Below are 23,650 nucleotides of genomic sequence, written 5' to 3' on the forward strand. Positions count from 1 at the left end.
CCACAGCTGCCCTAGGGTCTGCCTCCCTAGGTCCTCAGGGTGTGAAGTCTCCTCAGGTTAGTGTCCTGACCTGAAAAAAAAATGCTTAACTGAACATAGTTGTTGAGGTTCTGGGCCCCTGAAAACTCTTCAGGGGTCCAGAGAGATGCCTGGACCATGTCAGAACAGGTGTATCCCCTGGGTTCTGGTGACACAGGAAGGAAGAAATCACAGAATGCGGCCTCTTCTCCCAGAAGCAGGACCTCGGAGGACAACAATATGTGATTTTATAAAAAGGAAAATTGAGGCCTGACAGAAGGGAGAGGATTGACCAGGACTTCACAAACCTGAGGAATTTCAGGTATCCACAGAAAAGGCAAACTTTGCAAGGCCTTTTAGCTACACCTCACCCCTTGTGGGCCACAGCCTTGGTTGCCACTCAGTGTTGCATGTGGAATGACCGTTGGGGACCTGGCCAGGAAGGAGGAACATGTTCCCTGGGAAAGAGAATAAACTGAGACCCTAAATAGGGACATGCTGGTGAGCTGCCAGGCAAGGTGGCCTGGCCTCTTCTCTGAGGGCATTGGGAGATAGTTCTGGAGCAGATTCAGGGACAGCCTGTCACTGCTGAGGCCTCGGCTACCCCACCTGTATTTGGCAACTATGGGAGCAAATGTGTGGCAGGCACTGAGCTCTCTCTGCCAGGCTCTGGGAGCCAGGCGTGGAGGGGTCTAGGACCACACGTTGGTGGCTGCAAGTGAAGGGGAGGGGTTCAGAGCAAGACTGACAGGAGGGGACCAGAGCACTGTCAGGAGGGCATGGGCCCTGAGTAGACTTGCATACATTTGCATAATTAACACTCTCAGAGAAGAGCCTCCTACTCCCTGGTTAGGGGGTGAGTGTGAGGAGGGAGGAGGAGGAGTAAGCAAACCTCAGACCTCAATGCTACTCTGAGGCTCAGTTTATTCTCACTCTAGTCTATGGTGAGGGTCTGACACAGTGCAGTGGGGGGACAAAGGGATGCAAGTCTAGGAGAGCCAAGTTCACCCCCCCACCCCCCGCCAATGAGGCCTGGCAACCCTGCAGCATCGCCTACTAATACCCAACCCAGGCAGCCCGGTAGTGGGATCCTGAGGCCCCAAGAGCCCCACTGGCAAATGACCTCAGGGAGCTAAAAATGGGTGATGACTTCACCCAGACGGGCGGGCAGGCAGGAGCGTGAGTCAGCCTGTGATCACAGGAAGGCCTGGCCCCCGTTACACACTCCTGGGCACACATGCAGATAAGGACCTAGATACACATGCATGTACCTGGTTCCTCCAACAGGGACGTATGCACATATACATACGTATGTATGAGCACCCAGCCCAGTGCACAGACCCAAGCACATCAACACTAACAGCCCCCAGTGCACAGTGCCCACTGCCTCCGGAGGGACTTGCACATATGAACACATCCCATCACCTCCTCCTACCTCCTATCTCTGTGTCCAACTCCCTAGACATCTACTCAACCACTCACCATGGGAGTTTCAGAGCTGGCAGCAGAGTGGGGAACCAAAAGCCTACAGTAGGGAAAGGTCCAAGGTCAACCTGATGCTCAGGCCTCTTAACATCTTTGGGGTAGTGACATGGGATGGACTGATGACCAGCACACAGTTAGCACTCAATAGAGGCAGTTGCCCAGGGTGAATGCATCCCCTCAACTGGCTTCAAGACACTGGTCTAGGGCTGCAGGTCCACCTACAGCATACCCCAGGGACCCCTGGCCCTGCACCTGAGGTTCCCCCCTGCACCCCAGACATGGGCACCAGCCTGGACACACCACCCTTAGCCCTTCTCCATATCCCAAATCTTGCCAAATCCTGTCGACTGTCTCTTGTCACCTTTCCCCAGCCCTAACTTCATTCTTGCCCCCCTTCCTGGGACCACTGACCTGCCTCCCATTACCTACCTCCAGGGCCCAAACTATCCCCTGGCACTCCCATTCATGGTCTACCTCGTCCATGGCCCACAGGTCTGGCCCAGAGTGGGGCTCCTGTCCAGACCTGGGGTTTCCCATGGGCTCCCTTGAACTTGTGGGAGGGGCGTGGCCCAAGACTCCAAGCCCAGAGCCAGAGTGGCCAGTACTCAGAAAGGTAAACTCACAACTAGTCACCACTGCTCTCGAGAGGGTCCCCAGAGGCATGGAGCTGGGCATAGCAAGAGGGCCCTAGGCTCTGTCACACACCTGGAGCTCAGCTTCCTCATCTGGAAGTGGGAAGTACCCAGGGTATCAAGGCCATGGGACAAGGGGGATAGTGCCAGTCCCACCTTTGTGGCCTGATCTAAGGAATGTGGGGAGTAGGAAACAATGTGGGACAATGTGTAGAGGGGCAGCCACCTGGGCAAAAGCCCACAACAACCTCTGAGGTACATGTGGGAATGGCAGAGAGAAGGAACAGGGATACAAGCCAAGTTATAATGGTGGAGTCTGGACTGGGGTCGCAGAGGCTCACCGACTGCACTTGATAGATGAGAACTCATGGTATGTATCATGAAAAACAAACCTCAGGGCAGGTGTCCCACCCTGTCCATGGTTTCACCTGCACACAGGGAATGCGTTAAGGTGGGATGCCATACCTGGTTCCCACAATCCCCAGTCCTGGCTCACAGAGGGCGCAAGACAGCTGGTACTGAATGAATGAATGAATGAATGAATGAATGAACGAGTGGAAGAGTAAAGGAATGAAAGTGTCCCCCTGCCCCCTCCACCCCCAGCACAGTCATCACAGATAGAGTCCAAGACAATCCAGGCTGGGTCTCTCACCAGAGAGTGAGCCCTTGGCTACCACAGATGTCCTCTCTTGATGCCCACAGCCTCTGCCCAGCCCTGGCAGGTGGGGAGCTCACACCTCCACAGCAGCAGTCCACCTGCCAGGGCTTGCAGTCTACACTGAGTGGGCAAGAGGCCAGGGGGCAGTTGGTGCCCAGCAGACACCACTGGTTGCAGCGTTGCAGGGGATAGCAGGGCTGGCTTCACCCATCGCAGTTTCTCCAAGCCCAGCCCACATCCAACAGCTACACAATGGCCCCAACTCCCCCCAGCTGACCCCTACATCTCTGGGACAGTCACTGGCCAGACCCTAGGGGCCATACCAGAGATGCACAGCAAGCAGAAACCCAGTTGCCAAAGGTAGGCAGGAGTGATCTACCCCCTAATCACAAAGGGCCTGGGGCAGTTGCTCCTCCAGTCAGCCTCAGTTTCCCTGCCTGCTACTGGACCACAAACCCTCTGAGTACAAGGTGCGGGTAGCCCACACGCCTCCTTCCAGCTCCATCCCAGTACTGGGAAGCTGACTGACCGGGTTTCCCTCAGAGACCCCCTCCCGCCTCCGCACGTGGGCAGGGCCCTCCTCCACTCCTCCCCTCACGTGCGCTGCCGAGGCAGACAGGGCTTCCATTAAAGCTCCGGAAGCTCCTTCTCAGGTCCCCAGAGTCAGAGCCCGCGCTGGGAGTGTGAAGGGGAGGCGAGGCCCACCAAGCTTCCCAGGGAGCAGGAGGCCTAGCCCAGCTGCTCTCTCTTGACTCGGCATCCCTCCTGCACGGAGCGGCTGCTCAGGAAGTCTCTCACCCACCACCCAAGACCTAGGCACCTGTCCTGGGCGCTGCCTTACGGTGCACCCACCCCGATCCCTGCCGCCTTCTTGGCGCGGAGTCGCACCGCCTGGGGTCCTTGCACCCGATCCCCAGAGACCTCGTGGCCCCACCCCGCGCCTTGCACACACACACACACACACACACACACCCGGGCATCGCGCTCACTCCACCGCCCTGCCCGCCCCGGGCCGAACGGCGGCGCCGGTCCGAGGCACAGACAATAGCCGCCTTCGGCCGGCAGCTCCACGGAACAAAAGCAGGTCCTCCCGGGAAGGCCGGCGCCCCGCCCTCCGCCGCCGGGCCCCAGGGATGGTGCCCCCAAGCCTGGGACCGAGTTCCCTCCAACCTGTCTGAGTTCGGCCGGCATCGGGCCGGGCTCGGCGGGGGGTGGGGGGCTCGGGTCGTTAAGGGCGGCGGCGGCAGCGGCGGCAGCGGCGACGGCAGCGGCGGCGGCAGCTGAACCGGGATCGGCTCCGGCGCCTCGGCCGCTTGGACTCGGGATCGGCGGACTCGCTCCCCGCGGGGGCGGATCTGGCGGCGGTCACGGCTAGCAGCCAATGGAGCGGGGCCGCGCCCAGGCGGGGCGGGGCGGGGCGGGGGTCGGTGGGGCGGGGCGAGGTCCCGCCCCCTACCCCCGCAGAGCGCGGCTCTGCAGCCAGGGCAGGGCCAGGGTTGCCCCTAACTCTGCGGCAGCGCGTCTGGGCTCCTCGTTCCTCTCCTCCCCACCGTTGGGGTGACATTTTCCCGCCGAGTGACGTTGGCCAAGTCCTGCTTCCCAGGACTCATTTTGCCTCCAGTATAAGAGTTCACGGGCCCCTCCCCGTGTAGAATTGGGGAAACAATTCTGGCAGAGCAGGGGCCAATGCAGCCATCCTCAATAGTACAAGCTGCTCTAACTTCGATTAGTTGCCCCCTGCTGTGAAATGAGGGCTGATCAGACAGTTGTTACAACGATGTCAGCACCACAAGGCCTCTCGGGACTTCCAGATCTGGTCCAGGCCCTTGCCCAAAACCCCATGACGGACCCCCACAGAGCTCAGTTGGGGCCTGCCAAATGGACCTGCACTGATCCACTTGTCTTGGGTTCTCCCCATCAAGATACAGAGGCCCCCCACTCTCTGATAGGTGTCAGAGCAGATCAAATGGGGGTGGGGAGGTGCTCAATTGTTAGGTGACCCTGGGTGAAAGCTCTTGAGGCCAAACTAGCTTCAGACACTCTCTCTTCCATGCCTTTGATCCACTGGGAAGTGGTGGGTGGGGAGTGGTATCAGAGGGTCTGGTTTAATCAGAGCTTCTCCAAACCAGGGTGCACTCCAGCCTAGCGTGAAGGTACGGCCACACCCTGGGGAGTCTGGCTGTCCTGAATGGAAACACAGAAACAGAAGGCTGGTTTGGGCTGGGGCTCTCCTGGGTCATACCCTACAAAGGCAAGCCAATGACTCTTATATCATGAATAAGGGCACTAGGCTCTGAGATGAATAATAGCAAGGGCAAGCCCAAGGAGGTCCATGGGTCTGGCAAGAGAGAAGGGCAGGGCTTGGGCTTCCTGCCCCCTCCCGCTTCTCCCTAGACCCCACTCAGAAAACCCAGCCAGTCCCCCAGGGGCCACTCTTCTTCCTGGACATGTCATGTACATAGGCCATGCAGCCAGCATACTCAAGCACTCTGGGTATCCACTGCATGTGGATCTGAGCCTCAGTTTTCCCACCTGCACAGGGATGAGTTGCCCTGACCACTGGCCCCTGTATCCTCCATCCATGGCAACCTCACATGGAGCCACCTGGGATAGGAGCAGCAGCAGGAGGAACTGGACCACTACCCTGAGGAACTTACATTTAAGCTGCTTCGGCCTTCTCCCAAATTTCACCAGCTGCTAGTGCCCCAGCCACATACCCACCTTGGCCTAACCCAGGGCTGGCAAGGTCACTAAAGGTGTTCTCCCATGAGGAGAGGCCGGTAAGGGCTGGTGAGGGCTGGTGAGGGCCAGCCCTGCTCCAGCCAGCTGTTTGGTGGGGTGGAGCTCTTCCTGCTGGAGGATTAAGGGCAGGTGGCCACGACAGTGGCACAATCTGGGGAGCATGGCAGTAGCCCTTAGCCTCTCAACCCCTGAGCCCCAGCTACCTGTCCTGCCACTGGCCCTGAGCTTCACAGATTCCAGTTTTGACCCTGAAGACCAGCTCCAGGAAGCCCTGGGCTCAGCAGGTAGGTCACTGGGCATCTCTTGCTGAGACAAATCTGGGAAGCAGTTTTGGCATCAAGGCTGCCAGGCCTAGCCAGCGGATATGGCCCCACCTCCCCCAATGTCCCCATCAGTCCTGCCAGTCCAGCCACAGCCCTGGAAACACATGTTCTCTCCGATCTCACCCTGAGAAAACCATCTCCTCCCAAGAGACAGAAAACCAAAGGCTGGCCGGGAGGGCAGTGGGTGGGGAGGGGTCGGGAGGGGTGGTGGCCTGAGGTCTTTAGTTCACAGCCCCAAGGAAGCCAGGGCAGCTCCAGGCTACGGGAACATCTTTCTGTGGGGGCATCAACCCTCTGGGCTGGAGGCTAAAGACCTTTCCGGCCTGGGAGGACTAGATAGAGAGCCTGGAGCCTGAAGGATGGCCTCAAGGTCACTGACTGCCACTGTCCCCATGTGCCCCAGCTGGGCTGCTCTGCTCCCCAACCACATCTGGGGGTACAGGCCTCACCCTTTGGAGTGCCTGAGATCCAGGGGGTGGAGGGGGTGGCTCTTGCACCTAGCCCCATCCTGCCTCAGGCCTGGCTTCCTATGGACTGGCTCTGTGGCCCACCTCAGCACCAGGGGCTTGGAAAGACAGCTCCCCAATGGTGGGGGCTGCTGGTGGGTCTGGGCCCTCTGGAGACATGTCTGACTGTATGCCACGCTGAGCTGTGTATGTGGATTGCCCACAGACAAATGAGAACATCAAGGCTCTTGGGGTTAAGATCACTCGCCAGGTCCCCCAACCTGACACAGGCTGTTGCTTCCGAGCCCCCCATGCCCTAGCTAGGCAAAGCTAGCCCAAATGGGTCAGTCTCAATCGAGACCAATACCTTGCTCCCTTTCTGTCCAGCCACAGAGGTCCAGGCTGCCCCAAGCTGCCAGCAGCCTATCTGGTTCCCTGGAGCTGGGGCCCAGTGACCAGAGAATGTACTGGGGGACACACTGCGAGGAGGTGTGGCTGCCAGGTTTTGGAAGGCAATGGTGCTATGCCTGCTCATGGAAGTGAGCCAGGGAAACTGAGAACACTACTGGCAGGATCCTCTAGGGTCATTCTGAGAAACCCTGAAGACTCAGTAGGCCATGACACCCCAGGCCTCTGGGACAGGTAGTGAGAAGGGGCAACAGTGGAAGTCCTGTAGGGTGGACTCCTACCCAGGGAGCCACCAGGGACAGCTCTGCCCTGCCTATCACCTGCTTTGTGCCTCAGTCAATAATATGAACTGAAAAGTAACAATATGAACTGAAAAATCACACCAAACTCCAGGTATCCCACGTTTTCTCATTCTGCCCCTACCACTCCATAAGCCGGTGCTCTTCCTGCCCCATCTGCAGATCAGGCACTGGGATACAGTGGTGGAAGGAGGAGTCCTGGCCATCTGACTCCTGACTTTAAAGTTCTCAGGGCCTGGCCTCAGAGCAGACAAGGCTCCATGCATCTTGGGGCTGAGTTGGGGCCTGAGCCCAGTCTAAGGGCAATGGCTGGTGGGGAAATTGAGCATTCTAGGTCACCCTCTGAGCTGCAGTCAGAGCCTGGGGCCTTGCTCAAGCCTTACCCTAGGACTGACTCACTGATGCATGTGACAAAGGAGAATACCATGGCAAGGAGACTCCAGGACTGGCAAAACCCTCAGGGTCACCAGGGTGACCACTGAGCTGCTCAGAACAGACCTTGCCCAGCTGCCTGGGCTCTGAGGACTCACTTGAGTGGAGGGTGCCATGCTGAGGATTGGGCTGTGTCCTGCCCATTCATCACTTGGTGTCCTACACACCCAAGTGAGACTTCCAGCCCCCCTTGGGGTCCCATTTTCCTCCCCTCCTCGGAAGTCCCAGGAAGTCTTGCAATAAATCATTCAATTCAATGCTGACTTGTGGTCCACCAAGGCCCCTTGATTGTTTCCCAACTTGGCCATTTTCACCCTTCCTGACTCACTGGGGTGTTACCTGCAGGACCAGCTGTTGCCAAGCCATCGGCAGGGGCTGCCCACTGCCCACACCACCACTGCCCACACCAGGCTGCTGGGCACGCTCCAGCTGCAAGGCAACATGGCGCCTCTCCTGCTCCAGAGCTCGCGTCAGTCTCTCAAAGCGGGCCTCCTGCTCCTTCACTGAGGCCAGGATGCTGGCAGCTGAGTGCACGTTGCAGTCCTCCATGACCAGGATGCCGGCAGGCTGCAGGCAAAGCAGAGCATGGTCAAGGTGGGGCTGGGGTGGAGGCCTAGAGAGGCCATCATAGGCCCCCTGCCCACTGCACACATAGATCATAGGACTCACTCCCAGACCAGAGCATCCAGCTCTCCAGAGAGAAGCTGCATTGATTAAATTCTAAATTAAAAGCCGTTAATCCGAGGCTGGCCAGAAGCAGCAGGCTCCCTCCCTGCAGAGTGTAGGGCTCTCAGCCGGGAGCCCCTGCTTCCTGCCAGGTTCAGCAGAACCTGAGGTTCTGGGTATCCCAGAGTCCTCTGGGAAGGGAAGGGTAGGAAGAGCTGGTGTGACAACCTCTCAGACTTCCCGGGCCCTCTGCTGTCCATAGCACATGCCAGTTCATCCCAACCTCATGGGGCTAGCACAGACCCACCACTGAGGCAGATGCTCTGTGGCCCAAAGAAATTGGGAAACCTATCCACAGCCACACAGCTGGTGTGGCAGAGCTGCTGTACCAGCGGGCAGGGAGACAGAAGCCATTCCATGGCCTCCTGGTGGGTCAGATACTGAGGCAGGTGAGGAGATGACACTGGTCTACAGACCAGCAGTCGGGCCTCCACTCACAGCCACACTGGCTGGGAACGAGAGTGGCATTTACCCACATGGCAGAGTAAAATTCAAGTTTAGCCTGGTTGAGATTCTGCACCCAGAAGTGGCCCATGTGTCTCACGCCTGATCTGGAGGGAGGTTGAGGGAAGGGTCCCAGGCATCTGAGGCCCAGTCTGTGGGGAAGGTCAGGCCTGCCTGGGGCCCTGCCCACTGCTGTTCCTGAGGGCCCCAGGATGGTGGGTGGGGGTGGCAGGGACTTGGCAGCTGCAACAACAAGCCAGCACTTTCCTCGATGCTTGCTCCCTGGCTGCCCAGCATATTTGTTTTTCATGAACAAAAAGAAGCAGGGGAAGCATGTGGAGCACAGACCCAGGGGCATGGCAGCAGGCAGGGTGCAGGCCATGCAGCCATACCACTAGGCACTGTGGTGCAGTATCCAGTCCTGCTCGGGGCCTCCTCCTGGCCCGGCCCACCCCAACCAGTTGAAGCTGACTCTGCCAGCCCCTGTGCCCCTGCACAACATAGGGCCTGAGCTTAGAGACATGGCACAGTGGGTAGCACCCCTGGAGGGCCAGCTCTGCCGCTCACTGGCCCAGGTGGAGCCAGCTTTAAGAACAGAATCCTAGAAAGGAGGGGGGGTCAGTGCTGGGCCTGATCACTGGTACCAGCTGAGCGAGGGACAGGGTTGGGGGGCACGGGTGTACCTCGAGGTGAAAAGACACCATAGAGCCCAACCCACTGTGAAGCTGGGGAAACCAAGGCCCATTGAAGGCAAGAGATCAACATAGGTCCCAGAAGTTGAGCTTCATTTCTCCAACACCTGTCACGCAAATAAAACCATCAGTGTGACCTAGCAGAGGGGCAGTGAAATCAGCATGGCCAGCTAGAAGAGGCAGTAGCTGGCAAGGGAGCAGGGGAGGAGCTTGGGGGGATGAGGGGAGTGAGTTATAGACTGGGTCCTCTGGCCAAGAGGAAATGGAGGACAAACAGCATGGTATGTCCATGGCTGTGGGCACACAGCCTTCTGTGCACATCCGCTGCTGCCTAGGCACGGGTCCCAGACACACACGGCCCCATGCAGTGTCACGTAGGCACTAGGACTTGTGCATGGATAGACTGAACCTGGTAGCCCCAGGTGGGCATGGGTGGGGTCTTCCTCCCTGGAGGGCAGCACAAGGTGGGACAGGAGGTGGAGCCAGGTCACTCAAGCCCTTGGTTGCAGCATGGGTCTCAAGGCTCTGGGAGGTGATGATCAGGAAATCTATGGGCCTCATATCTAGGAGGTGACTTCCCTTCCTCCTTATGCCGAGACATGGGTTCCTGACTGACCTCAGGCTCCCCTTTCCTGCTCCCAGCAGGACCAGGCTAGGGCTACAGACCCTGGGGATAGCAGCTGAGGGGGCAGCACTGGCCTCCAGCTTTCCTGCCCCGGCCCTCCAGCATATCCCAACTCTGAGGTCCAAGGAGCCTCTGCAAGGGGGATCTACTTACTTTGACTGCCCCCACCCACCCAGCTAGGACCCAGAAATCTAAGACTATGGTGAGAAGGTGGCCAAACCCACACTGACCTTTCCATTGCCCAGTTCTCTCAGCTGGAGCTAAATGACTGTGTGCCTCCCAGGAGACACCCCGAAATGCCAGCCAGCTTGGAGGAAGAGTGCCCTGCAGCCGTCCACAAAGAGCAGAGACTCTGGGTCTGGGGCCCATGCCCTCCACCCCAGCCCAAGGGTGTACCCCTCTGTCTGCCTGTGGGCAGGGATGCTGGGCATGGAGTCCCCTCCTCACCTGCCTTAAGTGTAGCCCTGGGGTATCCAAGAGGCATGGTGCTGGCGGGGGACATCCAGGAAGCAGGGAAGACCTAAGCCTACTTTTGTGACATGGTGGCCTTCCTGGGTCTGAGGTGCATGGCCTGTGCATAGGAGCACGTGTAGGTACAGGTGAGCCAGGCCAGCATCCCAGAGAGCAGCTTTTCGGATGGTAACTCAAATGCTATTTTTATATTAAAACAATAAATATGTGATAACATGGAAGAAAATTGTACATGAATTTTTAAGATCGACCATGAGACTGGGGCACCTGGGTGGCTCAGTCAGTTAAGCATCTGACTCTTGATCTTGGCTCAGGTCATGATCTCATGGTTTCATGAGTTTGAATCCTATATCAGCTTTGTGCTGACAGCATGGAGCCTGCCTAGGATTCTCTCTCCTCTCTCTCTGCCCCTCCCCCACTCATGCTGTGCCCCCTGCCAAAATAAATAAATATTAAGAAATAAAAAAAAAGATCAAATATGAGATTTTTAAATATACTTTTTAGTTTATATACTTACATTTTGAGAGACAGAGAGAGGGAGAGAGCGAGCAAGCAAGTGAGCACAGGGGGAGAGGCAGAGAGAGAGAATCCCAATCAGGCTCTGCACTGGCAGTGCAGAGCCAGACACGGGGCTCAAACCCATGAACTATGAGATCATAACCTGAGCTGAAACCGAGTCTGACACTAAACTTACTGAGCCACCCAGGCACCCCAATGGACCACGAGACTTTAAAGACATTTTCCCCAGAGGGGTGTCGGGGCAGGGCCCAATCCTGGGGAGGGGTGGGCACCAGACTGGGAGGGCCTAGGGCAGGAAGGGAAGCACCACACTTGTGGGGTCTCAGCTTACCCTTGCTCTCCTCTCTGGCCAGTGTCATCACAGCTTCTATTCACCTGGCAAGGGTCCCACACTGTCCATCAGGTCAACCCCTCACAATCCCCACCCAGACCCCCACCGCTGGTTTGGCAGTCCTTGGTGGAGGCTGCTTCTCAGCATGCCCAACCACCTGTGGAGTTGACTTAGCAAGAAGACAGGAATGAGCATGCAGTGCAGAGCCAACCTCATCTGTCCCGGGCAGGAGTGAAGGTGGTGAACCTGGGGAAAGCCTGCCCTCACCTGGACACTCCAGGAGTGACCACAGGTGGGTGGACTGCTGAGTGGATAGAGGGATGGAAGGACAGGAGGCTGGACAGAAGGAGAAATGCATGAATGAGTGAACAAATGTGTGGATAGGAGGGTGAGTGGGTGGTTGTGTAAGAGGATGGCAGTGGATGGAGAGGGCTGGTTGTGTGAAAGGATGGCACTGGATGGAGAGATGGCTGGACAGTCAGACAGGCAGATGAATGGGTACAAGGTCATCGGGGGGTTGATAGTCAGATGGGTGGATGAATGGGTACAAGGGGTGGGTGGGTAGATAGTCAGATGGGTGGATGAATGGGTAGGCAGGTGGGTAAGAACAAGGCTCTGAAACACTACTGGGTAGAGGGAGCCTGGACCCTGAACACTCTGCGACACGACTGTGGCTAGCACTTGCTCCATCAGGAAAGCAAAGGCACGATTAGAGGAACTACGGGGAGATGCTGATCATTCCCCGGAAACCTAAACCCACATTTGATGTCTTCCTGCTGACCCAGACATTCCTCCTCATAAGGAGTCCAGCCAAACCCTGCTCCAGAAAATCAAATTATGGGGCCTGAGTCCAATCTGGGTTGAGGAATTAGAGGAATTTCCTAAGGGTCAGGACGGCAGGGGGAGGCAGGCAGGAGGCCTGGGCGCCAGTCCCGACCCCTTGCCGGCCATCTGTCGGCACACTGCCAGCTGTCCCCCAAGAGGGGAGAGAGGGGACTGGCCACTGGTTGAACCTCATTCTGCCCCACTTTCCCTCCCTCCCAGATAGGGAGGAAATGGTGCAAGCAGAAGCAGAATCCAGGCCTGGTAGTGTCAAAGCCCCTTTGCCTGGGAGGGCATCATTTCCCCTACCCTCAACACTGCCAGCATGGAGACATGCTCCCAACACTGCTGGCCAGGCCTCATGGGGAGCCCATTTTTACCCTGTCACCCCTACTGTGGTCAGATGGTACCCACAGCTGCAGGGATAGCTTCTGGCCAGCACACAAGGATGGGCACTGAGCCAAGGCTGGAGCCTGGGCCGTGGGGTTCACACAGGGCGGAGTCCATGTCTGCCTGTCCCACCCAGGACTACAGTGTTGCTCCCAAGTCAGTGTAGGGCCTGGGCTGTCTGGGCAGGAGGAGGCTATTCTTAACCTCAAAGCAGTGGAAGAAATTGCCAAGGAAAGACAAAGCAGCTTGACTTTGTGAAAACAAACCATTACTGTACACCCCCCCCCCCCAAAAAAAGGGCCATGTATTGTGGTTATGGTTTTTTGGTTTTGGTTTTTAAAATTTTTTTTTTTCAACGTTTATTTATTTTTGGGACAGAGAGAGACAGAGCATGAACGGGGGAGGGGCAGAGAGAGAGAGGGAGACACAGAATCAGAAACAGGCTCCAGGCTCTGAGCCATCAGCCCAGAGCCCAACGCGGGGCTCGAACTCACGGACCGCGAGATCGTGACCTGGCTGAAGTCGGACGCTTAACCGACTGCGCCACCCAGGCACCCCTGGTTTTGGTTTTTAAAGTTGACACCACTTACAGTAACATAAGCAGTGAGCATTTCAGACAAAAGACAGATGATAACTTGCTTCTAGACCTTGACTTCATCACAGTGGAAGCTAGTGAGGGGCACGTGGGGACATGTCACACTAGCCCCTCTATCTCTGTGCATTTATAACCTTCCATAACAGAAAGTGGGAGAAAAAATATAAAGACAACCAAAAGACAATCAACGCCTTAGGATTAGGTCTTTGTAACATCCAGCAGTAAAGTGACACCCTTCATCTATAAGGTACTCTTGCAAGTCAATAAGGAAAAACCAAAACCTCAACTCCAAGTGAGTAAAGGCTATAAACAAGGGACGTGGCCAGAGATATAAGATGCAGAGCAATGAACGTGGACACCATCAAGCATGCACACACCCTGAGAAAAGACTGGAAGGAAAGGCCTTTCAGGTCGCTGGGGCACTCTGGGCGGCAAAGTTCTGTACCCACCAGTGTTGCCAGTGCTCTGTGAGGACCTGAGTTACTGCTATAGTTGAAGGTAAGGAAGAGACAGAAAAGCAGCCACCAGCCCTAGCAGGCCAGCAAGTGAACAAGGAAGCCTGGGAATTCAGCTCCCCAGGGGCCTGAGCAGTACCCCTTGCAGACCAAGGGAAGCAGAGGGATTTTCAGGGAGCTGATAGAGCCATAATTGGATTTAGCCTGGAAATTAGATTTCCCCAGCAGAGGAGGTACCCCTGTTGCAAGTGACCAGACGCCATGGTGGGTGAGGGTTGGAGAGATGGCCCCTTAGTGACCTCCTGCCCCCAGGCTATCCACACAGGCACCCAGCAGCACCCATCTGATGATCATATGGAGGACAACTCACATGTGCAGGGAGAACAGTCTGGGGAGGGAGGGCTCTTCCCCTGTGCCAATGGGGCACCCTAGACCAAGTGCAGGCCAGGTCCAAGGCAGCACTGCTTAGCTCCAAGACAAGGGGGATGCTGAGCAGGTAGTCAAAAGGACAAGGGGGCTGTGGCAGTACTTGATGCAGGAGGCTCAGGGACACATCAGGCAGGGACACCTGTAAGGGCCCAGAGAGCTTGAAGTCTGGGAGCTGAGAGCCTGGGACTAGGAGTGACTGGGTGACTGTGGGCTGGACATGGCAGCGGCAGGCCTCACCTGGATGCTAGTGCAGGGAGAGGCAGGTGAGTATCCCAGCTGCTTTTCCTCGGTGGGAGGCCTGAGCACAAGGGGCCACCATGAGAGGCACCTAAAGGGGTGGCCTGAGATTCCCACTGGGGCAGGTCTCAGATACTTGCTCCATGTGCCAGCTATGGCACACCCCAAGTCTCCTTGGTTCCCTGGGAAGTGCCTGTCAGAACTCATGGAATGGAGATGGATAGCTCTCCCCCAGGCCCCAGGCTGGCTTCAGGGAAGTCCCCTTGCTGTCCCTCCTGTACCTGACCCAGATTCCAGCTGCAGCCATAGCCCAAGGGTGATGCCCTGCAGGTTCCAAGTGTGGGTATGGGCAGCAAGGATCCACCTCCTCTGGGGTCTCTGTTACAGCCAGTCCAGGAGCACCCCAAAGGCCCAAGTCCCCAGGGCTGGGGAGCCATGGGGCTCTAAATGGAGAGGGTGGGGACTGGCAGTCCCACTGCCCTCTCTGCTTGCACCAGTAGCCACCCACTCCACCTTGGTCATGAATGGGGAAACTGGGCGGGGGGCAATGGAATGGTCGAGCGCCAGGGTACCCTACTGTGTGGAAGCTGGCTAGTTGGCTGCTTCCAACACCAATGCCACCAAGGGAACTTGAGTGGCTCCCCCATCTCTTCCAGCAGAGACTCATACTCACACCCTCCCCAACACACACTCTATCTCAAGGACAGCAGAGCAGCATGCTGGGGCAGTGATGAGGGTTCAGGCTCAGAGTGCCACCCTACCACACTCTGGGGTGTGCAAAAGACCAAGGCATTCCTGAGGAGGGGGCTGAGGCTCACGGCTAGGCTGGGACCAAATGCAGACAGATCCGATTGGCACCAGAGCCTGGGAGCCCAGTCCCTACTGAGGGGCCAAGGGGCCCATGAAATATCCTGATAGCCCCACTGAGGTATAGCTGGGCAGCTGTCCAGCCAGGTCAAGGGCCACAGTGAGGCAGATACAGCAGTCACCCACACTGGCTACCAGCCTGTGTATACCAGGAACGCCCTTCCCCGCCCCCCCACAAGATGGTGGACCCCCTTCTTCCTGGCCCCCTCTATCACCATGGCAACACCCAGGCTTCTCTGTGAGGGACAGAGCCTCTTTGTGGTGGCACAAAGCCCCTTTGAGGGGCAGTGGAGGTGCAGCCCCCAGGAGCCTGTGGCCAATAAGCCTTTGGGGGGGGTGTGGTGAGGCAGGGCCCCTCAGCCCAGCTATCCCCCTCTTGCGTTGCAGAGCCAAGGAAGCTAGTATGGGAGAGCCTGGTGATTAGCAGCTGGAATGAAACCCCCCGCCTCAGTGCCACCTGCCCCAGCTGCCCACAGAAGGGTTCTTGGGATAAGCCCCACAGCTCTCTGCTAGAGTCTGGGGGATTTTCCATGTCTTCCTCATCATTTTGACAAGGAACACGTTCTGCCTAGATAAGTGGCTATGGGGAAACTCCTGCCTGATGGGAAACCAGGCTCAAGACCCAATGGGGACTGGGCACGGGAAGTGCTTGGTGGGCAGACAAGTCAGATGACAGCAAGTCTGGCAGCAGGTCTGCTGAGGGGGCTGCGCATGGCATCCCAGCTCATGGTCCCTCGCTTCTCTCACCTGGCTTCCCCTCCTATAGGGGGTGCCTATCTTTGCCTGCTGGCCCGGGGAGAATGCAACTGGCCCAGTTCTGTGGCCTAGCACAGGCCTGCTGCAGAAACAACCTCAGGACAGACTTGTGTAAGAGGGAAACTGGCTATAACATAGTTTGCTCTAGGGTAGGGGAAATGAGGCCCTGAGGGCAATGTGGGCCTGGTGACAGGGACCCAGCACAGAGCACTCCTGCCCACACTCCAGTGAGGAGGCTGCCTTGTCAGGGCCCCATCCCACAGAGAGGGAGGTTCACCCTACCGGGCTCCCAGCAGTGGAACCCCTCCCCACCCCAGTCTGTAGGTCCTTGCCACCCTGACGGCTGCTGACCAGGCACTTGGCAGTGCCCCTGCATGCTGGGCACCCTGCCCGGCAGCCCTCCCCAAGCAACCTCAATCTGACCCACTGCAGCTTTGCTAACTAAGCCACTGGGGTGGGGGATCATGGCCCTGGGGCAGCAGCTGGGGGTACAGCTGGCCCCAGGAGAGATCAATCCCTTTGTGGGCAGCTCTACGCGGGTCCCAGAGAGGCTGCCAAGGGACCAACCCTGACATGGCAGTGTCCACTGAGTCAATAAGCACCCCCTCCACCCCCACCTCTCCCTCCCTGTCTGGTTTCCCCGTCACATTCCTGCTAGCTGCTTGCGGGCACCAATGTGCCTGCATTGGACAATCATTAGCAATAGCAGGTCAGTTTTCTCCACAGCCCTGGGAGGGATGGGGGTGGTGGGGCCTATAGAGAGGGGGGCTCCCAATAAAGCCCAGCCCAGGTTCTCACTATCCTTGCTGCTAGGGCCTGGGCTTAGCAGGATCCTCCTCAGCCTCCTAAAGGAGGTTCCAGGGGAAGAGTGAGATGTGTGCAAAAGTTGGTCCCTCATTTATTCCCTCATTAGGAACACCGGAGACCCTAGCAGGGAGACTCTGCCGGGCCTTTCCAGTACAGTGCCTGGGACAGGACCAACGAACACCAAGGTGGCAGGAAGACCCTCCAGGAAGACCCGAGAGGATGGCTTCAGCCATGGCCACCTGGTTCTAGATGGTTCAGAGGTGAGTGTGGGTGAAAGAGTAGAGCACGCCCTGCAGAGGGAGGTTCCAGGCCCTTCCAGCCTTGCTCCTGGCCCCACAGCATCAAAGGGCCAAGTCCCCTCTAGTCTGTTTCTGCCCAGGGTCAACAAGCATGTGACCATGGCCAGCTCAGGCCTCTCCTGGGGCCCCCAGGAACATCCCTTCCCTCCCAAAAACGTAGCTGGCTACCAGCCTTGCTGCTCCTAACCCCCTCTCCAGGCTGGGAGCCAGCTCAGCTGCTCCTGAAGCTAGGGAGTGCCCATGGCAACAGGTCCAGACACCACCAACCTCCAGCCAGCAGCAAACTCCCGCCTTTTATATGCAAATGACCCAGTGGGAAAGGGCAGGGGGCTCCACTCCACCAGCCCCAGCACAGACTTCAGGCCCTGCACGTCCTCTCTGGCTCCCCTACCCACCCACACATACCAAGAGAGCCTGCTAGGGGCTGGACTTGTCTGTGTGTCCTACCCCTGCCCAAAGGAGGTGGGAACACTGCAGACGGCAGCTTACAGTTTGGGGGCCTCCTAAAACTCACCTGCAGGCACATGTGAGCAGCCACCCACAGAAGCATGAACACCCCCACCCCCCCCAAGGATGCATGATACACCCACAGGCACATTTACACCCACCTATGCTGTGTGGTGGCTGCTGAGCTCACTATAGCTGCTCTGTGGGACCTTACCTGCCCCACCGGAAAATGGGTGGTGGGTAGCCTGAAAGTCCTGACAGGTCCTAACTGGGGGAGGGGAAAGTAGGACTAGCACTCCTTAGCCATTGTGGCTCATGCTAAGGGTCAGCATCCTACACAGACCCCGTTACTGTCCAGAACACCTGCAAGGCTGCTGCCCCCCATTCAGACCTCTGAAGCCAGGCCTGTCTGTGGCACCACAGTCTGCAAATGGCCCCAGTCTCCGGTCCACGCCGACATCTCTCTGTAGCAGGTGAGGGTGGCCGGGCCACAGACCCTGGACAGAAGCACCCAGTCAGCACAGAACTGCCTACAGCACACCAGCACCCTGGGGCAAATCCTACTGCCTTTGAAGGACCTGAGAAGAGTTGCTTTTCACTAAATTACATTTAGCATATTTATTAGCACAAGTATTAGGGAATAGCTGATACATGTCCTCAAAAGGTCAAAGAGAGTGTTGAACTGATGAATTGGGAACACACCATAATGAAAAGGAGCAATCTGAAATGATGACCCAATGGAGATTTTAAACAAACAACAGCAGACAGGACACGGCAGCAAATCCGCAGAGTGAGGTAGCAGAAAGCATACTCGGGGCAGTCCTTCCAAAGCAGCAGAAAATGACAAAAAGTTGATGAAAGAGGGAAGACAGGAGATGTAGAAAATAGATCCCAGGGCTAAACTTCCACAGAACAGGAATTCCCTGAGGCAGGAAGAGTGGATCGGCATCCCACAACATTGCCAGAAGCGGGGCTTTCTGTCCAGAAAACAAGCTAAGAAAAGTGTGGATATGCCTATTTCTGGCATTTTACAATTCACTCTTGGTAGGCTGATGTTTCCCCCAGTCTCCTAAACGTTTGATATCGGTTCTGCAGTATGGGAAGGAGGCCCACCCCGCCTGATCTGCTGGCTGTGCAAACGTTCCCAGTACCCAGGCGCACTGAAGTCTGGGTTCACATTCTCCACCAGGCTGTCCACATCCTGGCGGGGCTGGACATCGTCCATCCCCAGATGTCAGCTGCACATCGTCTTGCCCACTCACCATCTCTTGTGTTGCAGACACTTTTACAACCAGGAATAGCAGACAGCTTTGTTAAACAAGATGCCTGGCCTCCTTAAATCAAGATCTTTAAAAAAGTTAACCTAGCTCTGAAATTCCTTAAGGAAACTTCATAGTGAAATTCCTGGATTTTCAGAGTCATGATTTGCCATTCACATGATCCATCTTTCCCTGGGAGGGAACAAACATGGCTCACTGGGAGCTCACCAGATTGCCCAGAGAAGTCCAGGCTATTTCAATTGGGGGGTCACCCTACCATAGGCAGAAGCTCCAGGCAACATCCCTTGGGGTACAAGGGCTGCTGAGAGGTTGAACTGTATTTTCCAGCAATGCCCTGATATGCCATGTGCCTTAAGATGACTAGCTGTTCCTAGCAGTCCTTTGTTAGCTGCCTGTGGGGAGTATTTTTACTGTCTCAGGATATCTGTGCATCTGTGGACTGATGAGTATAAGAGATTAGGTATTAAAAAAAAAAGAGAGAGAGAGAGAGAGAGACACTAGATATGAATCCATGAAACACAAAGTTCAGCCAAGCCAAACAACAACAACAACAACAACAACAACAACCTAAATGATACACACAGATGCCTGTATACACACAAACATGAAAATTAAGTATACGACGGATGTGTTCGTTAACTAGAAGGTAGGAACGTTTTCACAATATATTTGTATATCCAATCCTTACAATGTACATTTCAAACAGCTTACAAGTTTATCAATTACACTCAGTGAAACTGAAAAAAAATGAAGTAAAACAAAGGAACATTTTAGCTATTTTAATTCTACAAATTCAGTTGCTTAAAAATAAACTTGAGGGGTGCCTGGGTGGCTCGGCTGGTTAAGCATCTGACTTCGGCTCAGGTCATGATCTCATGGTTCATGAGTTCGAGCCCCGCATCAGGCTCCGTGCTCACAGCTCAGAGCCTGGAGCCTGCTTTGGATTCTGTGTCTCCCTCTCTCTCTCTGCCCCTCCCCTGCTTGCTCTCTCTCTCTCAAAAATAAATAAACGTTAAAAAAATTTTTTTAAATAAAAATTTAAAAAAGTAAACTTGAAAAATGTAAAAAAAAAATTCCCAACAACACCCATCTCTTGTGTTCCATATGCCTTTTCTTTTATATTTTAAAATAAAAAAGATTATGACAGAGTACTATGAACAATTGCACACCAACAAATTGTATAACCTAAATGAACAAATTCCTACAAACACACAATCTACCAAAACTGACCCATGAAGAAACAAAACCTGAGCAGACCTGTAACTAGCAGGGAGACTGAATCAGTATTCAAAATCCTCTCAAAAAAGAAAGGCCCAGGACCAGATGGCTTCACTGGTGAATTCTACCAAATATTCAAAGAGGAGTTAACATTAATATTCAAACTGTCCCCCAAAATTGACAAGAAAGGAGCAGTTACTAACCCATTCTACAAGGCTGGAATTATTACCCTGATACCAAGCCATAAAAGAAAATTATAGACCGGGGCACCTGGGTCGCTTAGTCGGTTGAGCATCCAACTTTGGCTCAGGTCATGATCTCACAGTTCATGAGTTCGAGCCCTGCATCAGGCTCACTGCTGTCAGCAGAGAGCCTGCTGTGGATCTTCTGCCCCCCTTTCTCTCTGCCCCTCCCCCCCCTCAAAAATACACATTAAAAAAATTATGGACCAATATCCCTTATGAATATTGATGCAAAAATCTTCAACAAAACACCAACATACTGAATTCAGCAGTATATATATTTTTAAATGTTTATTTATATATTTCTGAAAGAGAGAGAGAGGGCAAGCACGTGTGCACACACACACTGGGGAGAGGCAGAGAGAAAGGTAGACAAAGAATCCCAAACAAAATCTGTGCTGTCAGCACAGAGTCCAACATGGGACTCAAACTCATGAACCATGACATTATGACCTGAGACGAAATCAAGAGTCAGATGCTTAACTGACTTAACTGCCCGGGCACCCCATGAATTCAGAAGTATATTAGGATTATACATCATGACCAAGTAGGATTTATTCCTAAATGCAGGGATGGCTTACCATATGAAAATCAATCAACATAATACCCTGTATATTAACAACATAATGGGGGAAAATGGTCATTTCATTGGGGAATAAAAGACAAAATTTAACACTCTTTTATGATATAAACACAAAACAAACTTGGAATAGAAAGAAACTACCTTCATATGATAAAGGCCATACATAAAACGTTACATCATACTACGTATGCTACACATCATATTGTCACCACAGCTTACGTCATACTCAATAATGAAAGACTTAAAGCTTTTCTCTTAACATCAAGAAGGCAGGGATGCTGCTTTTGTTATTTCTGTCCAAGTCTTCTATTAAATATCTTGGATCAAGAACTACCCTACAACCCAGCAATTGCACTACTAGGTATTTATCCAAGGGATACAGGTATGCTGTTTTGAAGGGGCACATGCACTCCAATGTTTATAGCAGCACTATCACAATAGCCAAAGTATGAAAAGAGCCCTAATGTCCACTGATGGATGAATGGATAAAGAAGATGTGGTGTGTGTGTGTGTGTGTGTGTGTGTGTATGTATGTATGTATATATATATATATATATGTATGTATATATATATATATATATATGTATGTATATATATATATATATATATATATATGTATATATATATAATGGAGTATTACTCGGCAATCAAAAAGAATGAAATCTTGCCATTCGCAACTATGTGGATGGAACTAGAGGGTATTATGCTAAACGAAATTAGTCAGAGAAAGACACATATCATATGACTTCACTCATAAGAGGGCTTTAAGATACAAAACAGATGAACTTAAAGGAAGAGAAGCAAAAATAATATAAAAACAGGGAGGGGGACAAAAACATAAGAGACTCTTAAATATGGAGAACAAATAGAGGGTTACTGGAGGGGTTGTGGGAGGGGGGATGGGCTAAATGGATAAGGGGCATTAAGGAATCTACTCCTGAAATCATTGTTGCACTATATGCTAACTAACTTTTTTAATTTAAAAAATAAATTAAATTTTAAAAAAAGAGGAAAAAAATCTTAGATCAGTAGGCAGGAAAAAGAAACAAAAGGTATCCAAATTGGAAAGGAAGAAGTGAAATAATCTGTTTATAGATAACATCATTCATGTAGAAAATCCTCAAGATTATACACACACATACACACACACACACACACACACTCAGAACTGATAAACAAGTTCAGTGAAGTTATAGGGTACAAAATAAAAAAACAGAAATCACTAACAATGAGCAATTTAAAAAGGAAATTCAGAAAATGATTTTAGTTACAATAACATCAAGAAGAACAAAATATATAGGGATAAACTTAGCAAAGGTGAAGAAGGACTTGTACACTGCAAAGTATATAACCTTCCTGAAAGAAATTAAAGATGACATACATAAATGGAAAGATATCTCATGCTTCTGCAATGGATGACTTGGTATTGTTAAGATGTCAATATCACCCAAAGTAATCTACAGATTTAATTCTGTCCCTATCAAAATCCCAATGGCATTTTTTACAGAAATAGAAAACTCCATCCCAGAAGCCATATGGAATCTCAAAGGGCCATGAACAGCCAAAATAGTCATAAAAAAGAACAAAGTTGGAGGTCTCACACTTTCTGATTTCAAAATTTATTACAAAGCTATAGTAACCAAACTGTGTGGTCATAGCATGAAGGCAGACAAAGACCAGTGGAATAGAAAAGAAATAAATCCTCACATATATATGGTGAACTGATTTTTACAAGGATGCAGGAAGGAACTGTCTTTTCAATGAATGGTGCTGAGAAAACTGGATATCCACATGGAAAAGAATGAAGTTGAACCCTTATCTTACAACATATGCAAAAATTAACTCAAAATGCACCAAAGATCTAAACGTAAGACCTAAAACTATAAAACTCTTAGAAGAAAACACAGGGGAAAAGCTTTGTGATGTTGGATTTGGCAATGATTTCTTGGATATGACATCAAAAGCATAGGCAACAAAAGTAAAAATAGATAAATCGAATTATATCAAAATTTAAAACTTCTGTTCAACTGACACAATCAACAGAGTAAAAAAGCAATATAGAGAATGGGAGATTTTCAAATCATGTATCTGATAAGGGATTAATATCCAAAATACATAAATAACTCCTACAACTCAACAACAAAAAACAAATAACCCAATTTTAAAAATGGGCAAAGGATGTGAACAGACATTTCTCCAAAGAAAAATATATAAATGGCGAAGAAGTATATGAAAAGATGCCCAATCTTACTAATGTTAGAGAAATGCAAATCAAAAGCACAGTGAAATGTCACCTTATACTCATTAGATGGCTACTCTCAAAAACACAAAATAACAAGTTTTGGTAAGGATGTGGAGAAATTGGAGCTCTTGCACAGTTAGTGGGATGTAAAATGGCATAGCCAGTATGAAAATCAATACAGTGGTTCCTCAAAAACTTAAAAATAGAATTACTGTACGATCAACCAATTCCACTTCTGGTTATATATCCAAAAGAACTGAAAGCATGGTCTTGAAGACATATTATACACCCATGTTCACAACAGCATTATTCATAAGAGCCGAAAGGTGAAGCAACTCAAGTGCCTACCAATAGATGAATAGAAAAACAAAATGTGACACAGACTAATGGATCATGGACCATTATTATCAATGGAATGTTATTCCACCTTTAAAAGAAAGGAAATTTTGACACATGCTACAACATGATAAATCTTGAGAACATCATACTAAGTGAAATAATCCACTCATAAAAAGACAAATACTGTATTATTCCACTTTTAGGAGGCATCTAAAGTAGTCAAATTTATAGAAAGACAAAGTGGAATGGTGGTTCCAGGGACTAGGGGGAGGAGATAATGGGTCCACCAATGTTCATTAATGGAAACAGTGTGAATTTTGCAACATAAAAAAGTTCTGGAGATAGGTTGCACAACAATGTGAACATACCTACTGATACTGAACAATACATC

General features: G+C 52.7%; 1 protein-coding gene across 8 annotated transcripts in view; it reads right to left on the reverse strand.

Annotated features, from left to right (window-relative positions):
• Positions 1-23,650, reverse strand: part of ARVCF (ARVCF delta catenin family member) — a 49,698-nt gene that overhangs the window by 13,622 nt on the left and 12,426 nt on the right. For 7 of the 8 annotated variants that reach the window (XM_045458972.1, XM_045458969.1, XM_045458967.1 and 4 more), the window contains exon 3: positions 7,783-8,010. In XM_045458972.1, coding sequence (XP_045314928.1) covers positions 7,783-7,992 — 210 coding nt within the window. In that variant the 5' untranslated portion in view covers positions 7,993-8,010. Of the gene's footprint in view, positions 1-3,963; positions 4,145-7,782; positions 8,011-23,650 lie in introns of those variants that run through there. The other variant, XM_045458973.1, reaches the window with a different exon arrangement.

The sequence above is a fragment of the Leopardus geoffroyi genome, chromosome D3, assembly GCF_018350155.1.
Source record: "Leopardus geoffroyi isolate Oge1 chromosome D3, O.geoffroyi_Oge1_pat1.0, whole genome shotgun sequence".
NCBI lineage: Eukaryota > Metazoa > Chordata > Mammalia > Carnivora > Felidae > Leopardus > Leopardus geoffroyi.